General features: G+C 42.5%; 1 protein-coding gene across 6 annotated transcripts in view; it reads right to left on the bottom strand.

The window, feature by feature from the left end:
- Positions 1 to 5,916: 5,916 nt before the first annotated feature.
- NYAP2 (neuronal tyrosine-phosphorylated phosphoinositide-3-kinase adaptor 2) overlaps positions 5,917 to 20,176 on the bottom strand; it is a 124,311-nt gene continuing 110,051 nt past the window's right edge. For all 6 annotated transcript variants that reach the window (XM_072344661.1, XM_072344666.1, XM_072344664.1 and 3 more), the window contains one exon: positions 5,917 to 9,884. In XM_072344661.1, the coding sequence (XP_072200762.1) occupies positions 9,657 to 9,884 (228 nt within the window). In that variant the 3' untranslated portion in view covers positions 5,917 to 9,656. The remainder of the gene's footprint in view (positions 9,885 to 20,176) is intronic.

The following is a 20,176-nucleotide window of genomic DNA, read 5'->3' as shown; positions in this document are numbered from 1 at the left end:
AAACACCAGCAACATTTCCCTCCCCCAAACCCACTAACCTCATCTCATAGAGCATCCATTTATCTCATGGAAATGCAAAGAAAGGAGAACCTGAGCAAAAAGCACAAGGTGTTAAGTGTTCCTCAAATAGAGAAGGACAGAAGGATGATTTATGTGCAGAAGTCTGTTAACAAAAACAGCTGTGTCTCTGTGGAAATGAAATAAGCAGCAAAAAAAACTTTATTACAGAAGTACAGAAAGCCTAAACTCAGATTTGCTTTTTTACATTCCTGAAGGTGAGACTACACTCAGATTGCGCTCACATGGTTTAAAGCTTGTCAAGATGATATTTCTTTTTTGATAGCAAGTCTGAGAATATCACACACTTGAATGCCCAAACCAGAGGGAAAGTAGAGCAGTGTGACTTTTTTTCTTTTTACAATAATAATAATCAGAAATATTACTTGCTCACTTCAAAAAACATCACTGTGAAGGGTTTTCATCACTTCTCAGACAGACATTCAAAGTATGACTGCAGACAGCTTACTAGAGATTTATGCATCCCTGTATCTACAGATAGAGCCATAAGTGATGAAACAGAGGGAGCTGCTGAGTGTAAATGGAATGCCAGCAAGAGTATGAGGAAGAATTGTGAGTAACTGGTCAAATTCACAGCTCCTGGCAGCCTGTGGTACTAAATCACCGACAAATGTTGACAAAATCATTCCAGCACTGATTCTGGGGTGAACTACATCGTATCTGTTTCTGAACTGCTCACAGAGAGAACCTGGTCACACATGAAGGCACGTGCTCACTGCCAGAGCAGCCCCAATTCTGTGTTCCTCTTTCGATATTGTCTCTAGTATTTATTCCTGCTTTACTTGCTTACACCGCTAAAAACAAACAAACACACAAGGGAGGCCCCAGCTTTATTGCTCTGAAGCCGGTTGATCTTCCAGTCAGCCTAGAACAGCATCTGCTCCTACACAGATCAGAAACCCACGCCCAGATGGTGAAGGGGTAGACAACCTTACAGCCTGCGCTTATTAGTCACGGCCAAGTTTTGCATGGAGCCATCATCATCACAGCCACCACGTGCTAGCAAACCCCAGCTCACCGCAGCCATCTGTCGGCAGATACCGCAGTGCCACTTGCCCCCCTGGAGCTCACAGCTGTGCTCACCGCTCAGCCAGCAAGCACTGCAGAGGCCAGGCAGGAACTTACCATAAAGAGTAAGCCACCTTATCAGCTTATTGCAAATGTAACTTTAGTCACCACATCACGACCTTCTCACATGCAGAACAGCGCCAGGAAAGGTAAAGTATTGATTTCAGACATCTCAGACAACACAGAAATTCTGAGGTGCCTGAACACCGGGCAAAAAACAAATGCTCGTTCCTGCTCAGTAGAAGACATATCAGTGGTACCTCTTTACAGTGGTAAAATAAACACACTGGAGTTTCAGTTGTTCTGTTTACCAGAGCAATGACAAAACCCCGAAGAATTCAAGAAAGCAAAGATCTCTTCGGTGGGAGCGGGAGTTGCTTTGAATTAAACCAGCCAGCTGGAGACGTAGCAAAGACTGTTGTAGCAAAGGCTGTTTTCACTGCCCGGTACCTTGTAGAATCATTCACACTCTTCAAGCGGACATAAAACCGTTACCAACCATAACAGCACCATTTAACACCCACTTTGCAGAGGTGCTAATGTCTAAACAAAGCATAAGGTCACAGAGCACATGGCCGGAGAAATTCAATTAGGAGTGAGGGCTGAGGAAGCGCAGGCTCCCCTCCTCCCTCCTGCCCTGGCAGCCCATGATACCTCCACCCCAGCGCATGGCAGACAATTATAGCTGCCACTGACCAGTTTTCAGACAACCCAAGAAAGGTATAAGTCACAATCGAAGGAACAACTTACCCCACTTTGAAGAAATGGGCTCAATGGAAGCCCCCTCTGCTTGGAGCTTACTTCTTTCTAGAAGCTTCCCTCCTGCTGCCTGCCCTTAAATGACGTTAGGACCCTGGGTCCACCCCATCCAATTGCTTGCACCTGCGCTCCCAGTGCTGGCCACGCCTCTCCACCAGGTGCTCAATCACTGGTTCAGGCTGTGACTCAACAGCTCCCACACACTCAGACACAGTGCACCACGTTTAAGCAGGAACACGAAGGATTTCTCCAAACTTACCTTTCAGCTGGTGTTGCACATGCTGGGAAGCTGCATCGCTCTGGGACAGCCTGCACACATCCCACGTCTGTCCCCACACAAATCCATCAAGCTGCTACAGTCCTCTAAAAGGAGAGTGCAGAGGGAAGGCAACTTCCTGCAGACAGCAGCTGCAGACAGCAGCACACCCCACACAACTCCTGTCATTGCAAAGGTTATCAGGTGACACCGTGGACACCCAAAGAGCTGGGCACCGAGGGCCCTGCCAGACAGATACCGGAGGTCTGGCTGTTGGCTCTCCTCAATGGCTTTTTGCACAGCAGCCTGAAATGCTGCCAAGATCTCAGTCACTTCTCACGCCCTAAACTCAACTGCTGTCTCTCACCCTGGGGCACGTGGCTCAGACTGGTCCTCCCAGTAGGGAGAGCTGCTCTCCCTGCCTTCCTCATGGTGGGAGCTCTTTGCAGCAGCCACCTCACGTGGGCAGGAAGCATCACTGGGGCAGCAGCTGCTTCCCGCCCAGCAGCTCTGAGGTGAGGTGCCCAGCACCCACCAGCTGCTCCTCACACAGTGCTCTGCAGGCCTTCAATGGGAAACCAAGGGTTAATCCCCCTTTTTGCTGTTTCTGAAATCCATGGGATTATTTATTTATTTTAATTAACCTTGAGGTTGCAGTTTTACTTTTCTTTTGCTTGCACACGCATCTGTAAAGCTGTACATCTGTACTCAATGTGGAGCGGCTTAATCCAATGCACCTCATGTTTCTTTCAGGGAATTAGGAAGCATTGTTACTATAGTCATATTGCATCTCCTGGCATGAACATCTAGTCAGGTGTTACAGACAGATTTTGATCACACAAGGACACCAGGCAAGAGGCCCAGTCATACCATAAACATGCAAGGACCCAGAAGCAGCCCTGATCCCCCACTTTCCATTTCACTGCCCCCAACCCAGGGGCCAGGCAGAAAGCAGGAAGGGGCCAGGCTTACAAGCATACCTGCAAAAGGAAGGTGAAGCTCCTGCACTCCTCTGCAGTCTTCCTCAGGACTAGGAGGGGTCAGCATGGCTCCTGAGCTGCTGTAGACTGCTCATAGGGCAGAGATGAATGCTGGGGGATGAGGTTTATGGGAAAAACAGTCCTTCATTTCAATATGCATCTTTACACTTCCTCGTGGACCATGTTGATTCCTGCCAGCTGCAGCCAAAGAACCTTTCCCTTCATGCCTGTTCTTTCTATGCCTTTACTTGAGGATGGTTGGGCCCAGCAGCCACATGGCCATCAGCCCTGCCCTCCCTGCTGACTGGCTGCAGCTGTGGGCTCATGTGCAGCTTCTTAGTTTCATCTTTGTAGTCACTTCTGAATCACGCCATTAATTTCTCTGTATATACACTCAGAACAGCATTGGTAAAGGCTATTGTTTAAAATAGAATTGTTGGTGTCTCCTGCTCCTGCTTTCTTTGCATGTTTTCATTAAGGATTAGGGAGAGCCAGCTGAGAACAAGGGAGGGAGAGCACAACATTAAAAAGGAACAGAAGAGAGAGGAACTCTCACTGATACCTACAAATATATTTCCCAAATAATATCGTGAAAGAAACAGTTGAGACAGAAAGAGAGCAGAGCACAAAGGGTGCCAATATGCCACAGGTGGAGTAGAGCACTAAAACCAGCACTCATCAGCACACCCAGAATCGCAATTATGAGGTGACAGGTGTGTAATTTTGCTTTAAAGGTAAAACTGAACCACAAAAGTGATGGTGGCAGGTTTAGAAAATAAACACAAAATGCATTCAGTGTTGCCTTTGAGCAGCGTTTTTCACTGTCTTTGGTTTCTGTAAATTTTATTTAGTTTCTTGCTGTTTCCTTGCCAGCTCTGTCAGCTCTGGCCATAGATCTGAGGGATGCTGGCCCAGTGCTCTTCTGGTGGCTGCTCAGCTTCTCAGCTGTGCTCAGGGCAGGTTCCCTAGTAAAGACATCCCCTGCCTGCTTTCATTGCTTCGCAGCCACTCTGGCACCAGCTAAGGTCACTCTGAATGACTGCGGCAGGGAAACAGCAGTAACTCCTGCCAGTGTTATTGTGATGGGTTTTAAAATGCAAAAGGAGCAGATACCCAAGATATAGCACTGCAGGCACCTTTCAACTTTCAAATAAACTTAGAGCAAATGCAAGTGTGAAACTCAACCGTTGCTTTTTATGGTCTGGTCTCCTTTTAATTCAAGCCTCTCCTGTTTAAGCCAGAATAGCATGTAGAAAGTGTCTCTGCAGTGGCAAAGCAAGCCAATAAGCATATTCCAAAATGGGGAAAAACAAATCTGATTTTCCCACAATTCGTGCTTCCTGCTGCATTTGGCAACTCTTCCCTTTCATTCCTTCAGGTGCTGCTGTCTCCAGCAACTGCAACGCATGATGTGTTGAGGAAGTGGGTGTTGGGACTCACGCTGGAAAGTCATTAGAGGCTACATACCATGAAATGTCCCACCGAACAGAACAGACCACGGTTTGTCTCTTTAACTGACAGGCATTCTCTTTTCCTCTTTTAAGTCTGGAGGTCTTCGGAAAAAAGAACTCCCTGCAAGATGTTGTTCCATCCATTTCTAATCATCCCTATAGGATATCCCTGCAAAATAACGACCTCCAACAAAAGGCTGGAGTTTGCTTTGGAGGATGGGTCACTCTGAACGTTGGTGGCAGGGGCTGGAGAAAGGAAGAGGAGCAGAAGCTGGCAGCAATGCTTAACAGTGGGGGTGTTGTTGGGAACAATGGGGCTGTGCCTCGGGAAAGCACGTGGCTCCTGGATGGAAGCTCTTGGAAAGCATTTTTTCAGTCATCTGCAACCTGACTCGGAATCAGTCCTGCAGAGAACAGCCAAAAGATTTCCACTGGATCAGTTCTACATACAGATCTATGTAAACACGGGTAGTGCCTTTTTAGCATATCAAAAGAAGCTTTTCCATGAATAGAAAGGCATTTGGTCTCAGTGCTATAGCAAGAACATTACTGGTTTGTTTAGTTTTGTTTTTTTCCTGTGTTCTGTATTACATTGTTGCTTCCTTCCTCTTGGAAACTTTAAATTATAACATCTCATCTTAAAAATCAGAACGCAAGATTCTAAGTCAGAAAATCCGTGCTACAAAACTTCAACAACGACAAAAGACACGAAGTAATGCAAACAGTCACACAGATGACCAGCATCATTTGTGGGGTTCTGCAGGCGCTCTCCTTCCCCTACAGCTCTGCCCCGCCGTGCTGCCCCGTGGAATTCTGCAGGTAGGACATCTGCTGGTAGGTTTTACGTCATGATTGAAGTGAAGATTCTGGCTGGAATCACATCGAATTACACTGACTTTTTGAACAGATTTTTGAAGAGCTTTTTGGATGGCGGATGGGTCCCTCTTCTATCAGGGTACGTTCTGCTCCCAGGAAGATCTTTGAAGAGGGGTCTTTGATGTGACCATCTTCATTTCCAATCTCTGAAAGGTACCAAAAATAACAAACTTCTGGTTGCTCTACAGAGAAATTCTATCCTGAGGATTTAGCTGAGGATGCCAGTCGTGGCATTAGATGCAACTTGGCACGACTTGCAAATTTTAACCTATGAAAGCAACTTGTTCATTTCCTCCAACAAACGATGCGATTACAAATGTGCCTCAGGAATGCCATAAATATACAGCTGTGACTTGACTTTTCTTCCAAGCAATCTCTGGCCAATTCCTAGTGAACAATCCAGCTTTAAACTGAAACCATCGAATGAAAATGAACAGCCAACTATTTTAAACTATTGCTTTTTATTATAATTACACCGGAGCACAAATAAATAAGCACTAAATTATTGTAAAATATCGTCAATGCACTAAAGAAAGCAGAATTGATCTTCAAACAACATCTTATTACTTCAGAAGTATCAAAGTACATTTAATTACATCTTACCTAAAAAAATCAAGTACAAAAATGAAAAGAAAATTAATATGTATTTATACTGTGTATATAGAAACGGCTAGTAATATATTATTACAGTTAGCCTCTAGCTACTCCTTACTCCTACACAATCTCAGGCACATACCTGACAATTTCTAATGAAATATGAAAAAAAAGCAACATGACATTCAATTTTTAGATATCAGTAAATGTATTACACTGGAATGAACACAGAATGATTTCATTGTATTTAAAAACCCTGTCATTTAAAAACATAGTGCCGTTGTCCACTTAAAAAATAAATAAACAACCCAAACAAAAAAAGAACCCATACCATTGTATACCATTTGCTTTGTCAAAAGGAGCAATAAAGTAGACATACATTGGCTAATATACGTAAACACATTTTTAGTGCAAGAATAACAAGACCTGTGACTTTACTGTGCTTTCTTGAAATCACAGTGCACTTTACACAAATTGCTACACAATAATGTTTAACTTCAGGAGTTTAAAGCAAAATAAGTGCATACCAAACAATTTCATATATACAGTCTAAATAAGTGTGTGTATATATGTGATCTGTATGTATATACAGATTGCATATTTATACAGACTACAGCTTCAATGACTGCGCGTAGCTAAGCACTGTCATTCACCCTGTGACACAGAAACTGCTGAGACAATAGGGAACGTGGAGAACAACTGAACAGCATTCTGACGGCGCGCAGCAGGCAGCACGACACACCACGACATGAGCGATGGGGTGGGCCAGCCGCCACAGGACACCAGGCCACGTCTGTCATGCCCTGGCTATGTCTGTGACCTTGGGAAACTCCTCAGCCTGAGCCTCACTCCCTCCTCCATATAGCGATTCTCGCGAGCGTGAGGTTCAGTCCACATTTCTAAAGTGCTTGGAAGGTAAGTGCTAAGTTCTGTTTTACTTTTTCACGTAGTGTCGCACTTTAAAACAAAACGCCATTGTTTCCATGGGATACAATGGAGGTCTGGAAGCACATGGGCAGTTATTTAAGGACAACATAAATAGGTGTTGAGCAATAAAAGCAAAACAAGGGGTGGCTTCTATGGCAGGCTGAATGTACAAGCGAGTCTGTGACAAGAATGCTTCAATTCCCTGATCGTTATTCCTATTACGCATTGATGTGGAAAGGACACAGTATGAACGCGGTACTGAACTGCTTCTTTTCATGTTTGCTGTCCTCCAGAGGGTCTGACAGCGCAGCAACCCACAGGTTGGGTCTGCACAGCCAGTGCTCCATGGGTGTCACAGCACTGCCAGACGGCGGTTTTGTTTTGTCACCGCAGGTTTAGTGCAGATGGAGAAAGAGCTGAGCTGAGTATTTCATGGATGGTTATGGGAAGTTCTTCTCTTGCCACCTAACAAGGAAGACAAAGAACAAACGCTTTCTGAACAATGAACCTGTTATCTCAACAGATTTCTCACAACCAACAAGTCGTCGTCTTGCCAGCAGATTCTGCAGCTTTGTGAGATCTCTGGAGTTTTTCTTCTGCCATTTTCTTTCTTTAAGAGATAAAAGAACAAGCAGAATGTACAGTTGGCGTAGCGGATGTAACATGTATTCAAAGATTCCTTCACAGCCTCTGGATTTTTTCACTTCTTCTGTCGTTTGGGCTGTGAGGGGGTCTTTAAATCTGTGTTTCAGATTCGTACCCATTCCTGTCACGGTATATCCTTAACATACAAATATTTAATGCACACATCTATGAGTATATAGAGAGATACATGCATATATACATATATATGCGTGTATACATATGCATATATACATACACAATAATGCTCATATACATACACACATATAAACACACACTTTATCTTTTACAGAAATCTCAGTTTGGACATCAAAATATACATTAGTTAGTTATAAAATATTTAAAAACTTTATTTCAGAGGCTGAAAAGAAACTGCTACCGATAAAGCATTACTCAAACTCAAACTTTAGCAATATAGATTACAAAAACCTTCTAAAATTTGATATTTTTGGTTATTTTGATCAGCAATTACAGCCGTGGCAACGCTGTCAATAGAATTTCAAAGAAAAGCCGATATAACAAGAAGTTTTAAACAACACAACTTTTCTTCTCACAGAATATAATACTAAAATGATTGTTTTAAAGAGGAATTTTGTGCTACCAAATTTCAGACACATAGAAATTTAAATATACAAAATATATGCCATAGATCTTTTTTTTTTCCCCCACTCCACAGCAGTACAAGCTTCCCTCGTTCTCAACAGCTTTTTCTGGATGATATTTCACCGCATGGATTTCACCCTCATTGTCAGCTTAAACCATTTCTTTCTCCCGTTAAAACCAGGAGGTCATAATTCTTTGGTCATGACATAATATTCTGTCAATATGTGTGTAATATCATACAGGACTCTAAGCCAATTACAGAGGCAGCCAGGAAGATGACATGGCAGATGCAGGTGAACATGTTACACGGCCTCTGCTTCGAACCCACGTGATACTGAGGGAGATTTCTGTACCAGCCATCAGGGGGACTGAATGCCAACCTCCATAGGTAACACACGGTAATCTGACACAGGACATGCTGCTGGATTTAAAACTAATAAACGTGTAAACAGGTTTTTCACCCTTCTTTTCTGGACCAAAGACAAATGCAGACAGGAGCCGTGGTTGCAGTGCCACAGCTGTAACCTGCTAACGAGCAGGCTCCTCGCCACGGGCTGTACGTCGCTCAGTCACAGTGAACCATGGTCTCCACTAGCCAGCTGGATGTCACGGGGAGGAGTTTCTGTTTCAGGGTTTTCTTCTGAAAATTTAGCTTCCCTTGTTGGCACGCAGTTATAGCTGGAGATTAACCGATTAGGATAAAACCAACAGCAATCTACATAATCAACTTTGTGATAAAACTGATGCAGAGCAATTTGTGTTGTAAACGCAACTTGGGCGTCCACACTGAGCACTCCCATTTGCACAGTCTGCAGTTCTGCTGTTTCATACCAAAACTCTCTCCCTTGTCCAGCCCTCCTCAAAAGAAGCTAAGGACGTCTAACAAGCACAACTCTAGGTAACTTCTACAGCCCTAGCACCGAGTTGTTTTGTACACTGTCCGGTTAAATATAATGTACAACCACATGCTTTTGTACAGAGGCCAAATCTAGGCAGGTAAGAGAAATAAAATGGTGGGGGGGAGGGGGTCAGGAGGGAACATTGGAATACCACATAGAAAATAGTTAATAAAATCATATGACAGTAACATTATATAGTAAAATTCTTCATAAATTTTTGAATATATATATATATAGATTTCAGCAGTGTTATTAGTTTGGGTGTTTTCAATATATTGGCAAAATATTTACATTCTAATATCTTCTGGATCCAAAAAAAATCCCAGATAAATATATATGCCTTAATCCAGTTGGAAACTTAGAACTCTCTTTTGATTGACAGGTGAGCACTGTACAGGCGTGTTTCTTTCCTAGAAAGTTCACCACCTGTAGGTAAGTCTTAGTTAGAGCCTTTGCCTCATTAAGAAAGCCGGCTAGCTGTGCATGGTGCAATGCAGTGGAGAGAGCATCCTCCACACACCTCTCAGATTGCAGTGTCCCAGAAAACAGTTTGTTGTTTGGAATAAGGAGGAGGGCTATATTTCTTGGTCCCGGTGTTCTTTTTCCAACTCGGCAAAATAGGCATGCTGTCCTGTTTGCAGAGTCCTTTCTCTGATTTCTGTCGAGCTTTTATTTCTTTGCAGAGGCAACGCTTTTTCTCAATCATATCCAGCATTGTATGGTCCCCTTGCAACCACTGCATGCATGTTACCTGTTAGGGGGAGAAAAAGAGAGGAAGAAAGGAAAAAGAAGAAAAGAAGTTTACAAGTAACTATTTAGCTATAGATTGAAGATGTCGTTTCTTTGTAAGGTTAACACCACTCTTGAAATAATCCCATTTGTCTCAGAACAAAAAATCTCTACGCCAACAAAAGAAACAAAGGCAAGTCTTCACTTTTTGCTACTACTCTCAAGAAAAATAAGGGCGGTGAGCCGTCCCCATTTTAACTTCTCCAGAGCACTGAAAGCTAATAAAGATGAATGTTTTTGGCACACTAACACTAGCTGAATTCTAAATGATGGAAAAGATCTTAAAAATGCACATGGATCTTAACAATGTCCTTTAGTTGTGGAAATAAAACATTCTATACACTCAAGCCCACATTTTATATTGCTTTCCTAATCCAATCTGTCACATTAAAAGCATGCTACTAACACTACTGAGTATCAAGCTAAATATAGCTCTGTGTTGATTTGTTTTTATATATATATATTTTTAAGTGATTTAATGAACTCCATGAGAATTATATGGATTAACCTATCTCTGTGATGATATTTCATTAACTGGAAGGCTTCAACTCCATGTCTTCACACATGTAGAATATTTCAAACCAGGATCTTGATCCAAGAAAGGAGGTTAGCATATGTTGTAAGTATATGTCACAGCCCCACCAGAGCCTGAGAAAGTGGCTTCATTTGAGTTAAGCAGGGTGCTCACTCATGTGACTAGAAAGAGTGTGTGCCTTCAAATGCTTCAGATTGGAACTGAAATCCCAAATACTAAACTCTCTTGAAAGGGCTTATCATACTCAGATCACACACCACATACCTGCAAACAGATTTAAAACAGATCTTCTTCTGAGCACATAATCTGCAAATCTGGAGTGATTTCTTTAAGTCTCTCAAAATCTATTTTCCCCGCTGGTCATAAATTTTTAATTAAATACATGCCATGCACTTGCAGGGGCTGTCCAAGAACATTTCTGATCTTGTCATGCAAATGCACGTGTACACTAATGCTTTGTCTGCATTTTATGATTCATGAAAGAAGCGCTTTTTTGTTAGTAGTATTCAATAATGCATCTGCATTTCATTCACAAATATCCAAATGCTAAAGGTGGGCATGCACTGAGCTCCTTACACTGGGGACTGCTCTTCCTACAAGCCAGCAAAGAAACTGCTGTTAACTTCTGTAGTTGGTGTCTGCTTGAAGTGCATTTAGCTGCTCTGGATACATGGATAACGTTCAGAATAAGAGCAGGAAATAAAACTAAAAGAATTAATACGAGAAAACTAACAAAAAAAAAATAAATAAAGAATGCAGAGAGTACAGAAAAGTATTTTTTTATCACTAACTGTTGTAATAAATGGTTTTTAATGGCTGATACAGGATATAAGAATTTTAGATAAAATATCCTTTCTTTATACTGAAACAAAAATATGCTTACCTTGTGTTATACACTAAATAGTTCTTTGAGTAGATCACAGTATGTGTTTTGCTCTTGAACATTCCTATGTATTTACAGTTACGTGGGTAACGTATCAGTAGTGCACTCACCCTCCTCACACCCTCCTGAACTGAACATCTTCAGGAAGCCTACCACGCCTCTCTTTCTAATCCATTGCTCAGTTTATCCTCAGAAGAGGTTCAACACATTGCAGGTATGAAACAGGTCATCTGCCCCAGCCCAGGACCTCCTCCCTTTGGCTGTCTCTTTGGCCTGGTCCCCAACTCATCCCAATGGCAGCACTCACTCCTACCAGTCAGTGACTCCACTGTGGATGAGGCTCTAAAAGAGGCAGTTTTCCTGCCACGCTGTTCATCAGTGACGCCTTACTACTTACACAGCAGTGTCTTCATTTTGGCTGGGTTCTCCTATGTGGGTCAGGACAGGACAACACAGTCTGCACACAATCCATTAAGCAACACATCGACAACACACGGCAGCACACCAACTTCTGGACTGAACTCCAAGGCAGCCATGTGTGAATGCAGGTGTCCCCTTACAAGCATGGGGAGCCCTTTCCTTTTTATGGCTGTCCCATGAGCAAACAGCCCACACTTGCACCAAGCCCCGGCAGCCTATGGCCACACATCGACACTGCCCGCAACACATCCAAGGGAGTGTGCCTTGGCCACACCACCCACATCCTCACCATGCGGTGCTGGAGTCAGCACAGCATCTCTTGGTAGCTAATCCACTTCATGGGACTTGAGGGGACTGAAGCGCGATTTTGACACGCTAAGCTCTGAAATACCAAATGCAACTTCACAAAGATAGAAAAGGTGCTGCAGAATGTATCAGTTACACAGACACTCTGCCACCCCCTGCCAAACAGCCCCTAAAATAAACCTAAGTGTAGACAGCTCCAAAATCCCTTTTTATACTGTCCACCATATTGTGAAGCAGTTAGAGAGTCCTTTACCATGAAGAATTCAAGCATTTCTCCTTTCCAGGACACAGGATTTTTAACACTACTTGTGATGGTTTAAACTCTATGCCTGTCTGAGGGCTGTTCCTCACAGAGCACCCTACCGCACAGCATGCTCCTTCCCAATCACTACATCCAGAAAATATGTGTGTGGCATGAAGTGCAGAAAGGAGACATGGAAAATCATTTGCCAGAATGGACTGAGTGAGCATATAGGCTGTTGCTGTGTTTAAGGTGTAAGGGAAAAAAAGTTTGAAAGGGAGAACAAATGTTCATGGCTTTCTTTTTGGTATTTTTGCCCTATTCTAGCATTAATATGCAGCAAAATAGCTTTGAGCAAGTGCAAGAGGGACCTAAAAGAGAATTATGACAATAATTGTTGCTACCACAAAATCTCCAACTGCATGATCTCCATTTTCAGTGAGTCCTACACAAACCAAGGGCAGTGGGGCTCCCAGAGCAGCACAGCACTTAGTGGAGCTGTTAAGTCCTAGCAGAACCTGCAATGGCTTCTGCAGGCCTGCTGAGGTGTTTGAAGTCAATGTTTAGCACTGGGACTTAGACCTAATCCTTTCTGTGGCTGCTGAACCAAAGGAGCTCTCACTTTGGGCCAGAACTACTTCTCCTCATACCCCCCCTCCTTTTACCTCTGTAAAGAAGTAGAGCATTCCTAATACTACACATCTATATGGTCACCCTGTTCCTGAAGGATCCCAAAGACCCAAAATTGAGCATCCACCAAAAAAGCAAAAAACCTCTTCCACTATGCAAAACTGAGTTATTTGACACAGTTTTATTCATCAGCTGAGGAGAGATCAATGTCTTGTCACCTTACTTTCCCTATCTGCCCTACTCGTAGCATTTTCATTCTCAAAATATTAGCAGTGAACCTTATTATGACCTGTTGAATACCCTCAGATTTTATTCTGGCAGTGCCTCGGAATAAGAAGTCACATTATAAAACCATCTTTCAACTAAGAAAAAACAGTAACTCCGGCAACTTTAACATTCTCAAAACATTGTGCAAAATGTTTTGTCGAAGAACATCTGAGCGGGAGGCAGAGCCCAAAAGGTCACTTTTGCTGAGTGCTTCAGTGCTTTGGGAAGGTCTGAGGCAAATTAGCTGAACAAATTCCCTCCCTTACAAAGTGGGACCGGTGGGTTTTTTTGTGTGCAGGTGCTACCAGGAGTCTTGGGGCAGAGGTTTGAAGGGCAGGACATCTACAGTTGAGTTGCTCTCAGAGGACAGGCCCTCCTAACCAGAGGTCAGCACACTCCGTAACTCTCTACCACATCCAAATTTACCAAGAAAAGTTCATAATCCTGGAGAAGACCCAGAGGAGGCTTTGGGAAACATACTCTTGCTGCTATTCTCTGCTGTCACTGCAGAGCATTCCCATTTCTGTTGCCCTGGTATGGGTTCTGCCCGGCCTTGAGCGCTGCGTGGCTCCTGCACAGAAGCACTCAAAGTAGGGATATTTAAAGGAAGAAACACAAATGTAAATTAACATAGCTCTTCCCCAGCTCTTAGCAAAGCACGACAGATTTCTTCTGAACAGAAACAAAAAGAGAAGAAAACATTATTAAGCAGCTACTAATGGATGTGACTTTCCAAACCTCTTAGCTACAGTAACAACGTAAACATCTTGCATCTTTTTGTTGGTGATCATATAATGTGCCAGACAGGATATCCTGGCCCTTCAGGAACTGGACTTTCATCTACAAGACCCAACGCACCACACTAGCAGGTCTTTGTGAGCTGCCAGACACATGCATGTTACCAAAGAAGAATAAAGCAAAATCTTTATGATAGATACAAACAATCCTATATTGCATGGCCTTTCCAAATGAAAAACAAGAGAGCTGTGAAAAGAAAAATGTGGGAGCCAGACTTAAAATACAGTGAACAATTTCTAAAGCAAGGCCATAATGGTGAAGTGAGGGCTGTATAAATCCATGCCAAATCATGGGCCTGAGAGGCATTTCAGGAGATGCTTGTTTGAAAGGTGCCATACAGTTCCACAAGAGTGCCCACAAAAATATGTGCTGCTAAAAATCCCATGGGGGAGAAGATAATACTGGCCATAAAGTTCAAAAGTCTTGTCCATTTTCATCAATCTTTGAGTAAACTTTTCTAATATTTGGATTGATCACCCACTATTTTCTGCTCTGGAACTTCTCTGAGTGTTTTCTTTTATTGTATATGAACTTCTAATGACCAATAAATAAATAAATAAATAAAATATGGATCACTGTATGAGGGTTTAGAGGCCGTAACAAAGTGAACTTAAACCAACTCAAACTATGATGAAATAAAAACATCATCAATGTTCGGAGATTAGTAGCAATGCCTCCTCCATCTGTAAACAAAGCGATCCATGAGCAGTGCAAGCCGTGAGCAGTGCTACCCATCACTCAGCAGAGCCAAGCATGCTGGACTGTTTGGGCAGGCTACAAGTAAAGCAAAAAGGCTTTCTGAAAGCCACTTACCATCCTCTGGGAGGAAAAGATACTGCCTCCCTCTTCCCTCTTGCCTGTGCTCATACAGGAACTTCCAAACTCTCTTTCCCACTGAAACACTCGATGGTGCCTTCTCTCATGCACATGGTTCCCAGCCAGCTGGCCGGGAGGTGTCTCCAAGGTGCTTCCACTCTGGAGGATGGCTCCTAGGAGGCAGCTGTATGCCACTGCTGCAGATGGCAGTGGGCTAAGCTAAGTAGCAAGAGTTAGCTCATGATGTGTTCTCTGACAGTCTTAGCTCGACGCGGAGATCCTTTTAGCATGCCTTCGCAAAATGGGAGTTGTCCAATGTAAGAGTTCAGCAGGAATCAGGTTTCAAAGGCTCTGGGCACTGAGATCTTTTCCCATCTGAAGCCAGCAAGAGCGTGTCCAGCCCACCAGCAACATGAGTCAAACAACTCGACTACAGTTTGTTCAAACAAGTAGTAACATCTCCCACATCCACCCCCCCGCAACCACCCCCCCCCCCCCCAAAAAAAAAAAAATAAAAAAAAATAAAAAAAAATAAAAAGAGTTTTTAAAAGCCTCCTGAAAAGCAGTTGGAAAATGACAAAATGACAAGGTTTCTGCTGCTGACTGTTAGCTACAACCACTGCAATGAAATGTTACCTCCAGTGGCTGTAAAAGCTGAGAAGTGAGTGTCAAGCTACAGGCTACATCTGCTGCCATTCCTCTGGAACAATATTGACATAAAAGAAGGTGTAATTTGACCCAGCCCAGGCGGTCATTCACACAGCTCTGCACTGCTACCCAGCTCTCCCGTTCTCGCTAAATTCAAAAGAACAATTGGTTATTAATACAGAGTGATTAAAAGTAACAGCGTGTTCAGGATCGCGTAGCACGTGCAAGGTGAGCTGTGAGAGCAGACACTCTCCATGCAGTCAGTGCATGGTAATGCTCCCAGGGACAGCGGAGCACACAATTGCAAATATGCCTCCGGAAGCATCCAAGGTGTTCCCTAAAGGTGCCCTCTGGGCCCGCAGCGCAGTGAGCCCTCTGCACTCCCGTGCCCATAGCAAGCACAGGCACACACAGTGCTAAGTGCCACGCAGCCTGCCCTCTCACTTCCTTCACAAGCTCTTCTTTGTAGGGCACACAAGGAAATGTTCATTTTTTTCCTTGAACTGGGAGGAATATTAACCAAAAGAAGCACAGCAGCACGTACAGATGGCCTGTACTAAGTGTATGTTCTCATAAACTCTGCTAGCAGTACATTTCTGATTGACACACAAAACACACCACAGGTGGGAGAAAACATGCATTTCCAGCTTTCTCAAGAATTTTCCCCTTTATATTTCTAATTCAATGCAAGCCACTGAAAGCCAATTTTCTGCTTGTATAGAAACATCTCTAACGTTACTGGCACAGATCTGGAAGTGAACATTTGCCAGTCAACCTGTCAATTCTGCTGTGGCAGGAATAATGTAGGTGTTATCACACAGTTGCTGGCATCTCAGTTCTACAAGCCAGGTGATAATATTTTTAAGGACTGGGAAAGACAACACAACAGTTTTAACCACATTTTTGTAATCACTCGCTGCATATTGAAAGGATTTCACTGACACCTGATATTTCAATTTCTAAAAGCGCACACGCGTCACATTTTAACATTCAGAGTTGCTGAATTCAATGTTTTGATGTTCCTTATTCCTTATTTCCAAACTTCTGGGATTATGTTTTCTTACAATTGACACCGTAACAGAAAAACAACACAAAACAAAACAGGACTCCCTGTAAAAACTGTTCTACGGCTTCATGCAGCTCCTGTAATCATACAGTGCAAGAAAGTCGGGGCACCTTTTCTAAATGCAGACTTGCTAAGAGACTTTTTGCATTACACTCTGCATCCTGACTAATCCGCTCCTCAAAAGAACTTTTAATAAGAATCTTTGGAACTCCAAGTATTCCCAGAGATTCAAGATGATGAACAATTAATGCTTACCTAAAGGTTACATTAGCAAACAGGCAGTAAACCATCAGCACCTCTGACTCCAAACCTCCTGTTTCACCATTCATTGCTTCTGACTACTAAACGCCACAGCTGCTTTGCACAGAATCCACATTGCACACACACCTACACCTCATATTTTCTGGCTACCCTCAGATTATTGCTGAGGTTATCAATAAAAAAACTTCAAAGGATAAATTCACCATCCTCTAGCTTGTTTTCATGCTGGCAGCCTCACTATAGATCTTCCTGACCCTGCATTAGTAACATATTTGTAAAGCCCTATCCTTCTCATCTAAGCTAATTTCTTCTTTTTACACCAAACAACTGTCTGAAATGTACTGGTGATTTGCTATTAAATGATGCATCCTGTAAATGCTGGTACATTTAAAGTAAGAGGCTGCAGAGTAATTCATACTGGATATATTGTGTAAAGTTGTCTCATGCATCTCATTTACACAGTGGATCATCACAAAGTGCATTTCTAATAGAGATTACTTATGAAAAATCAAAGCTTAATGTATGCCTTTGCTAAGCAATAAACGCAGAACTCAAGCTACCCACCATGACACATCCTCTCGTTCACTGCAAAATAGAAAGGAAAATTCAATATTGTATTAAGTCAATCACGGGAGGCACAAGAGACAGAATAGCCAGTCTTTACGAGAGTTCAGTGGTATAGAGACCTTGCACTAACTGCAGCACAGTGCAACACAGCTGGTGGGCAAGATCCTTATCTCTTCAAGATCCAACCCTTGCAGACTGCAAAGCTCTTGTGTAGAAGGGAGTTGAAGGCAGCAGAATACAAACCATAGGTCACTGTTTCTTGTCGCCCACAAGTCAGCAAGAAAGACAGAAAAATTGAACTAGGAATAAAGAAAATCAGTGGAAAAAATACCAACACTTGGAGAACTAAGAGAAAGTGGACACTGCAGCCTAAAGATATAAAAATGTAACATGGAGAAACCACAAAATCAATTGGCTTCCCCACTTTACCAGACTTCATTTTACGCAAGCCAGAAAGCTTCAGTCCTCTTCCTCCTGATGGCAGCAACTGAAGATTCAACTAACCTTTATTGCTGTGACAGCTGAAGAAGTTCACCACCAATTTTTCAGCTAAGACACTAAGTCCTCATATTTTACTAGTATTTTCAATAAAATGGTCATAAGAATCATTTAAAATATATTATAAAGAAAAATCCAAAATAATGTATTAAGGGAGAACGCCTCAGCTCTGCAAGGGCTGCTCCCTTCAGATCTTCTTGTTTAGTATTCAGTGATCTAAGCACACTAACCCCAGCTTGAAGTACAGTTAATGAACAGAGACTGGACTTAGAAACTGTACTGACAGCTTCTAAAGAATCCAAATGTGAGAGCCTTTCTTGGCATGCAATACCACATCTGCTCTAGCCTCAGAGCAACATCATACAATCTCATACATATGAGGAACTGCTAAATAATATAGTACCCAAATCTAATTTAGTCATGATTTACTGACAGAGCTAAAATACAGGCAAGAAACTTAGACTGGCACATGAAGATTTTAGCAACTGGGATTCACTAGGTGCAGTGGTTGCCATATGTTACTTCTGCTTTTCTGTTTAAAAGGCAATCTCCAGCTGGATGGCATTTGCTGATATAGCGTGACACTGGTTCAGCATTAATTCACTGAGAAGACTGCAACTGAGCTTCATCTGTGTGAACCTGTGAAGCATCAGGCAGAAGTGGCTCCAGCTGATGGCAGCAGCTTGGGCTGAACTCCAGTTCAGGTTTCCCCAGCAAATTTAAGCACCCATCTTGTAAGGAATGGCTTAAGACAATAGGTTATACTCCAAACATTCTAGTCCATGTTAGACTACACACACGTATCCCTTGTAACATAGGTGAACAAACTGCCAACCAGCAAAAACCTGCTGTTTTGCTCCAGTTTGTGCTTTAAAGTTTGGGGCAGAAATCAAGCAAGAGCCACAGTGAATTGTTATTATTTTAAATGAGAGCATTGCCATTGTCTTTTCTCATTTTTACTCTTTTCTGTTGTGACCCAGATGTAAATTAAACAATAGTTATTATGAACCCCAGATACTAATTGTGCTTTTCCAGCCTGTAAAAAAGAGATGGACCAACATGACCCAAGAGACCATTAATTAGCATTGTCTTGAAAAGGCTTAAGATTGGTCTGCTGGACCGAAGACACAAAGCTTGCCTAACAGAATGTATCCTTTCCCCATCCTATTTTTTTGTTGAGAAAAAGCATTCCTTGGACATTCCGGCTGTAGTTTACGAGTGAAATGGGAATTTGCTCTTGACGTGAGTGAGGTCAGAATTTAACCTTGTAACTGAATAGAAAAAAAAATGGAAAGGATTTTGTATGACGCAATTTTGTTTGGGGTGAAGGTTCTTCATATCAGGGACTCTGTCACACCACAAATTCCTTACTATTGCCAGCATAAAGATCTGTCTTCTAAGATTATTATTATTTTCTGAGCAGCTGCTGCCACTGTGCTGCAGTAACGTATTATGCGTGGAGACTGGTCTGGCAGGACAAGATAATACAATGATTAGATTAACGTTAAAGGAAGTGAATTTCTCACTCTCAGGCCTCAGACAGAAACACAAATGACTGTCATTAAAGCTCCAATTCAGTGAAGAACAAATGCATGCTCAAGTGGAAAGTATGTATCAATCGTCCCCTTGCTTTAAAGGGATGTAAATGCCCTTCTGGCTCAAGGCAAGTTAACCTCGCCTGTATTCAGATGTGCGGTGATTAAGTAAGGGGCCAGTAAGTGATCGTTAGCGGTTTCAATAAATGCCTAATCAATTGGCATTGCATGCTACTGTAGACTGCAAAGCATAACAGGCAGTTTGAAACCACAGCTGAGAAACCTTTGCCAAAATGTTCCTATAAAATTAATTAAGTACGGTATTGAAACCTGCTCCTGGAGCTCACCTGCACAGGAGACACTTTACAGGCTGAGTAAGGCCCTTCTCTATCCAGTACTTCTATGCGCAAGTCCTCCTTGTGTACAGAGTTGGGATTTGCTGCATGAGAGCCCAGCTGGGTGAGGGCATTTCTAAACCAAGGGACAACTGGCCAGCATGAGATACAGTGAATGGAGCCTGCAGAGTGCAGACTGTTACCCAATACATTTCAACCATGAAAAGCTGTCATGAAGCATACAAGGATCTTTGCAATGTTGGTTCCGTTATATATATATGTATACATATACATTTTATTATTATTATTATTTTAACTGAAGACCTGGAAACTTCAAATTAGTAAAAATAATAATCTTTTAAGGTTCTCATTTAAAATACACGACATTTTTTATTTTCATTGTTTAACGAGACAAAATGAGAATAAAAGTAAGTTATCAAAAGTGGGT

Source organism: Excalfactoria chinensis, chromosome 9 (genome assembly GCF_039878825.1).
Source record: "Excalfactoria chinensis isolate bCotChi1 chromosome 9, bCotChi1.hap2, whole genome shotgun sequence".
NCBI lineage: Eukaryota > Metazoa > Chordata > Aves > Galliformes > Phasianidae > Excalfactoria > Excalfactoria chinensis.
This window is presented reverse-complemented; position numbering and strand designations above follow the sequence as displayed.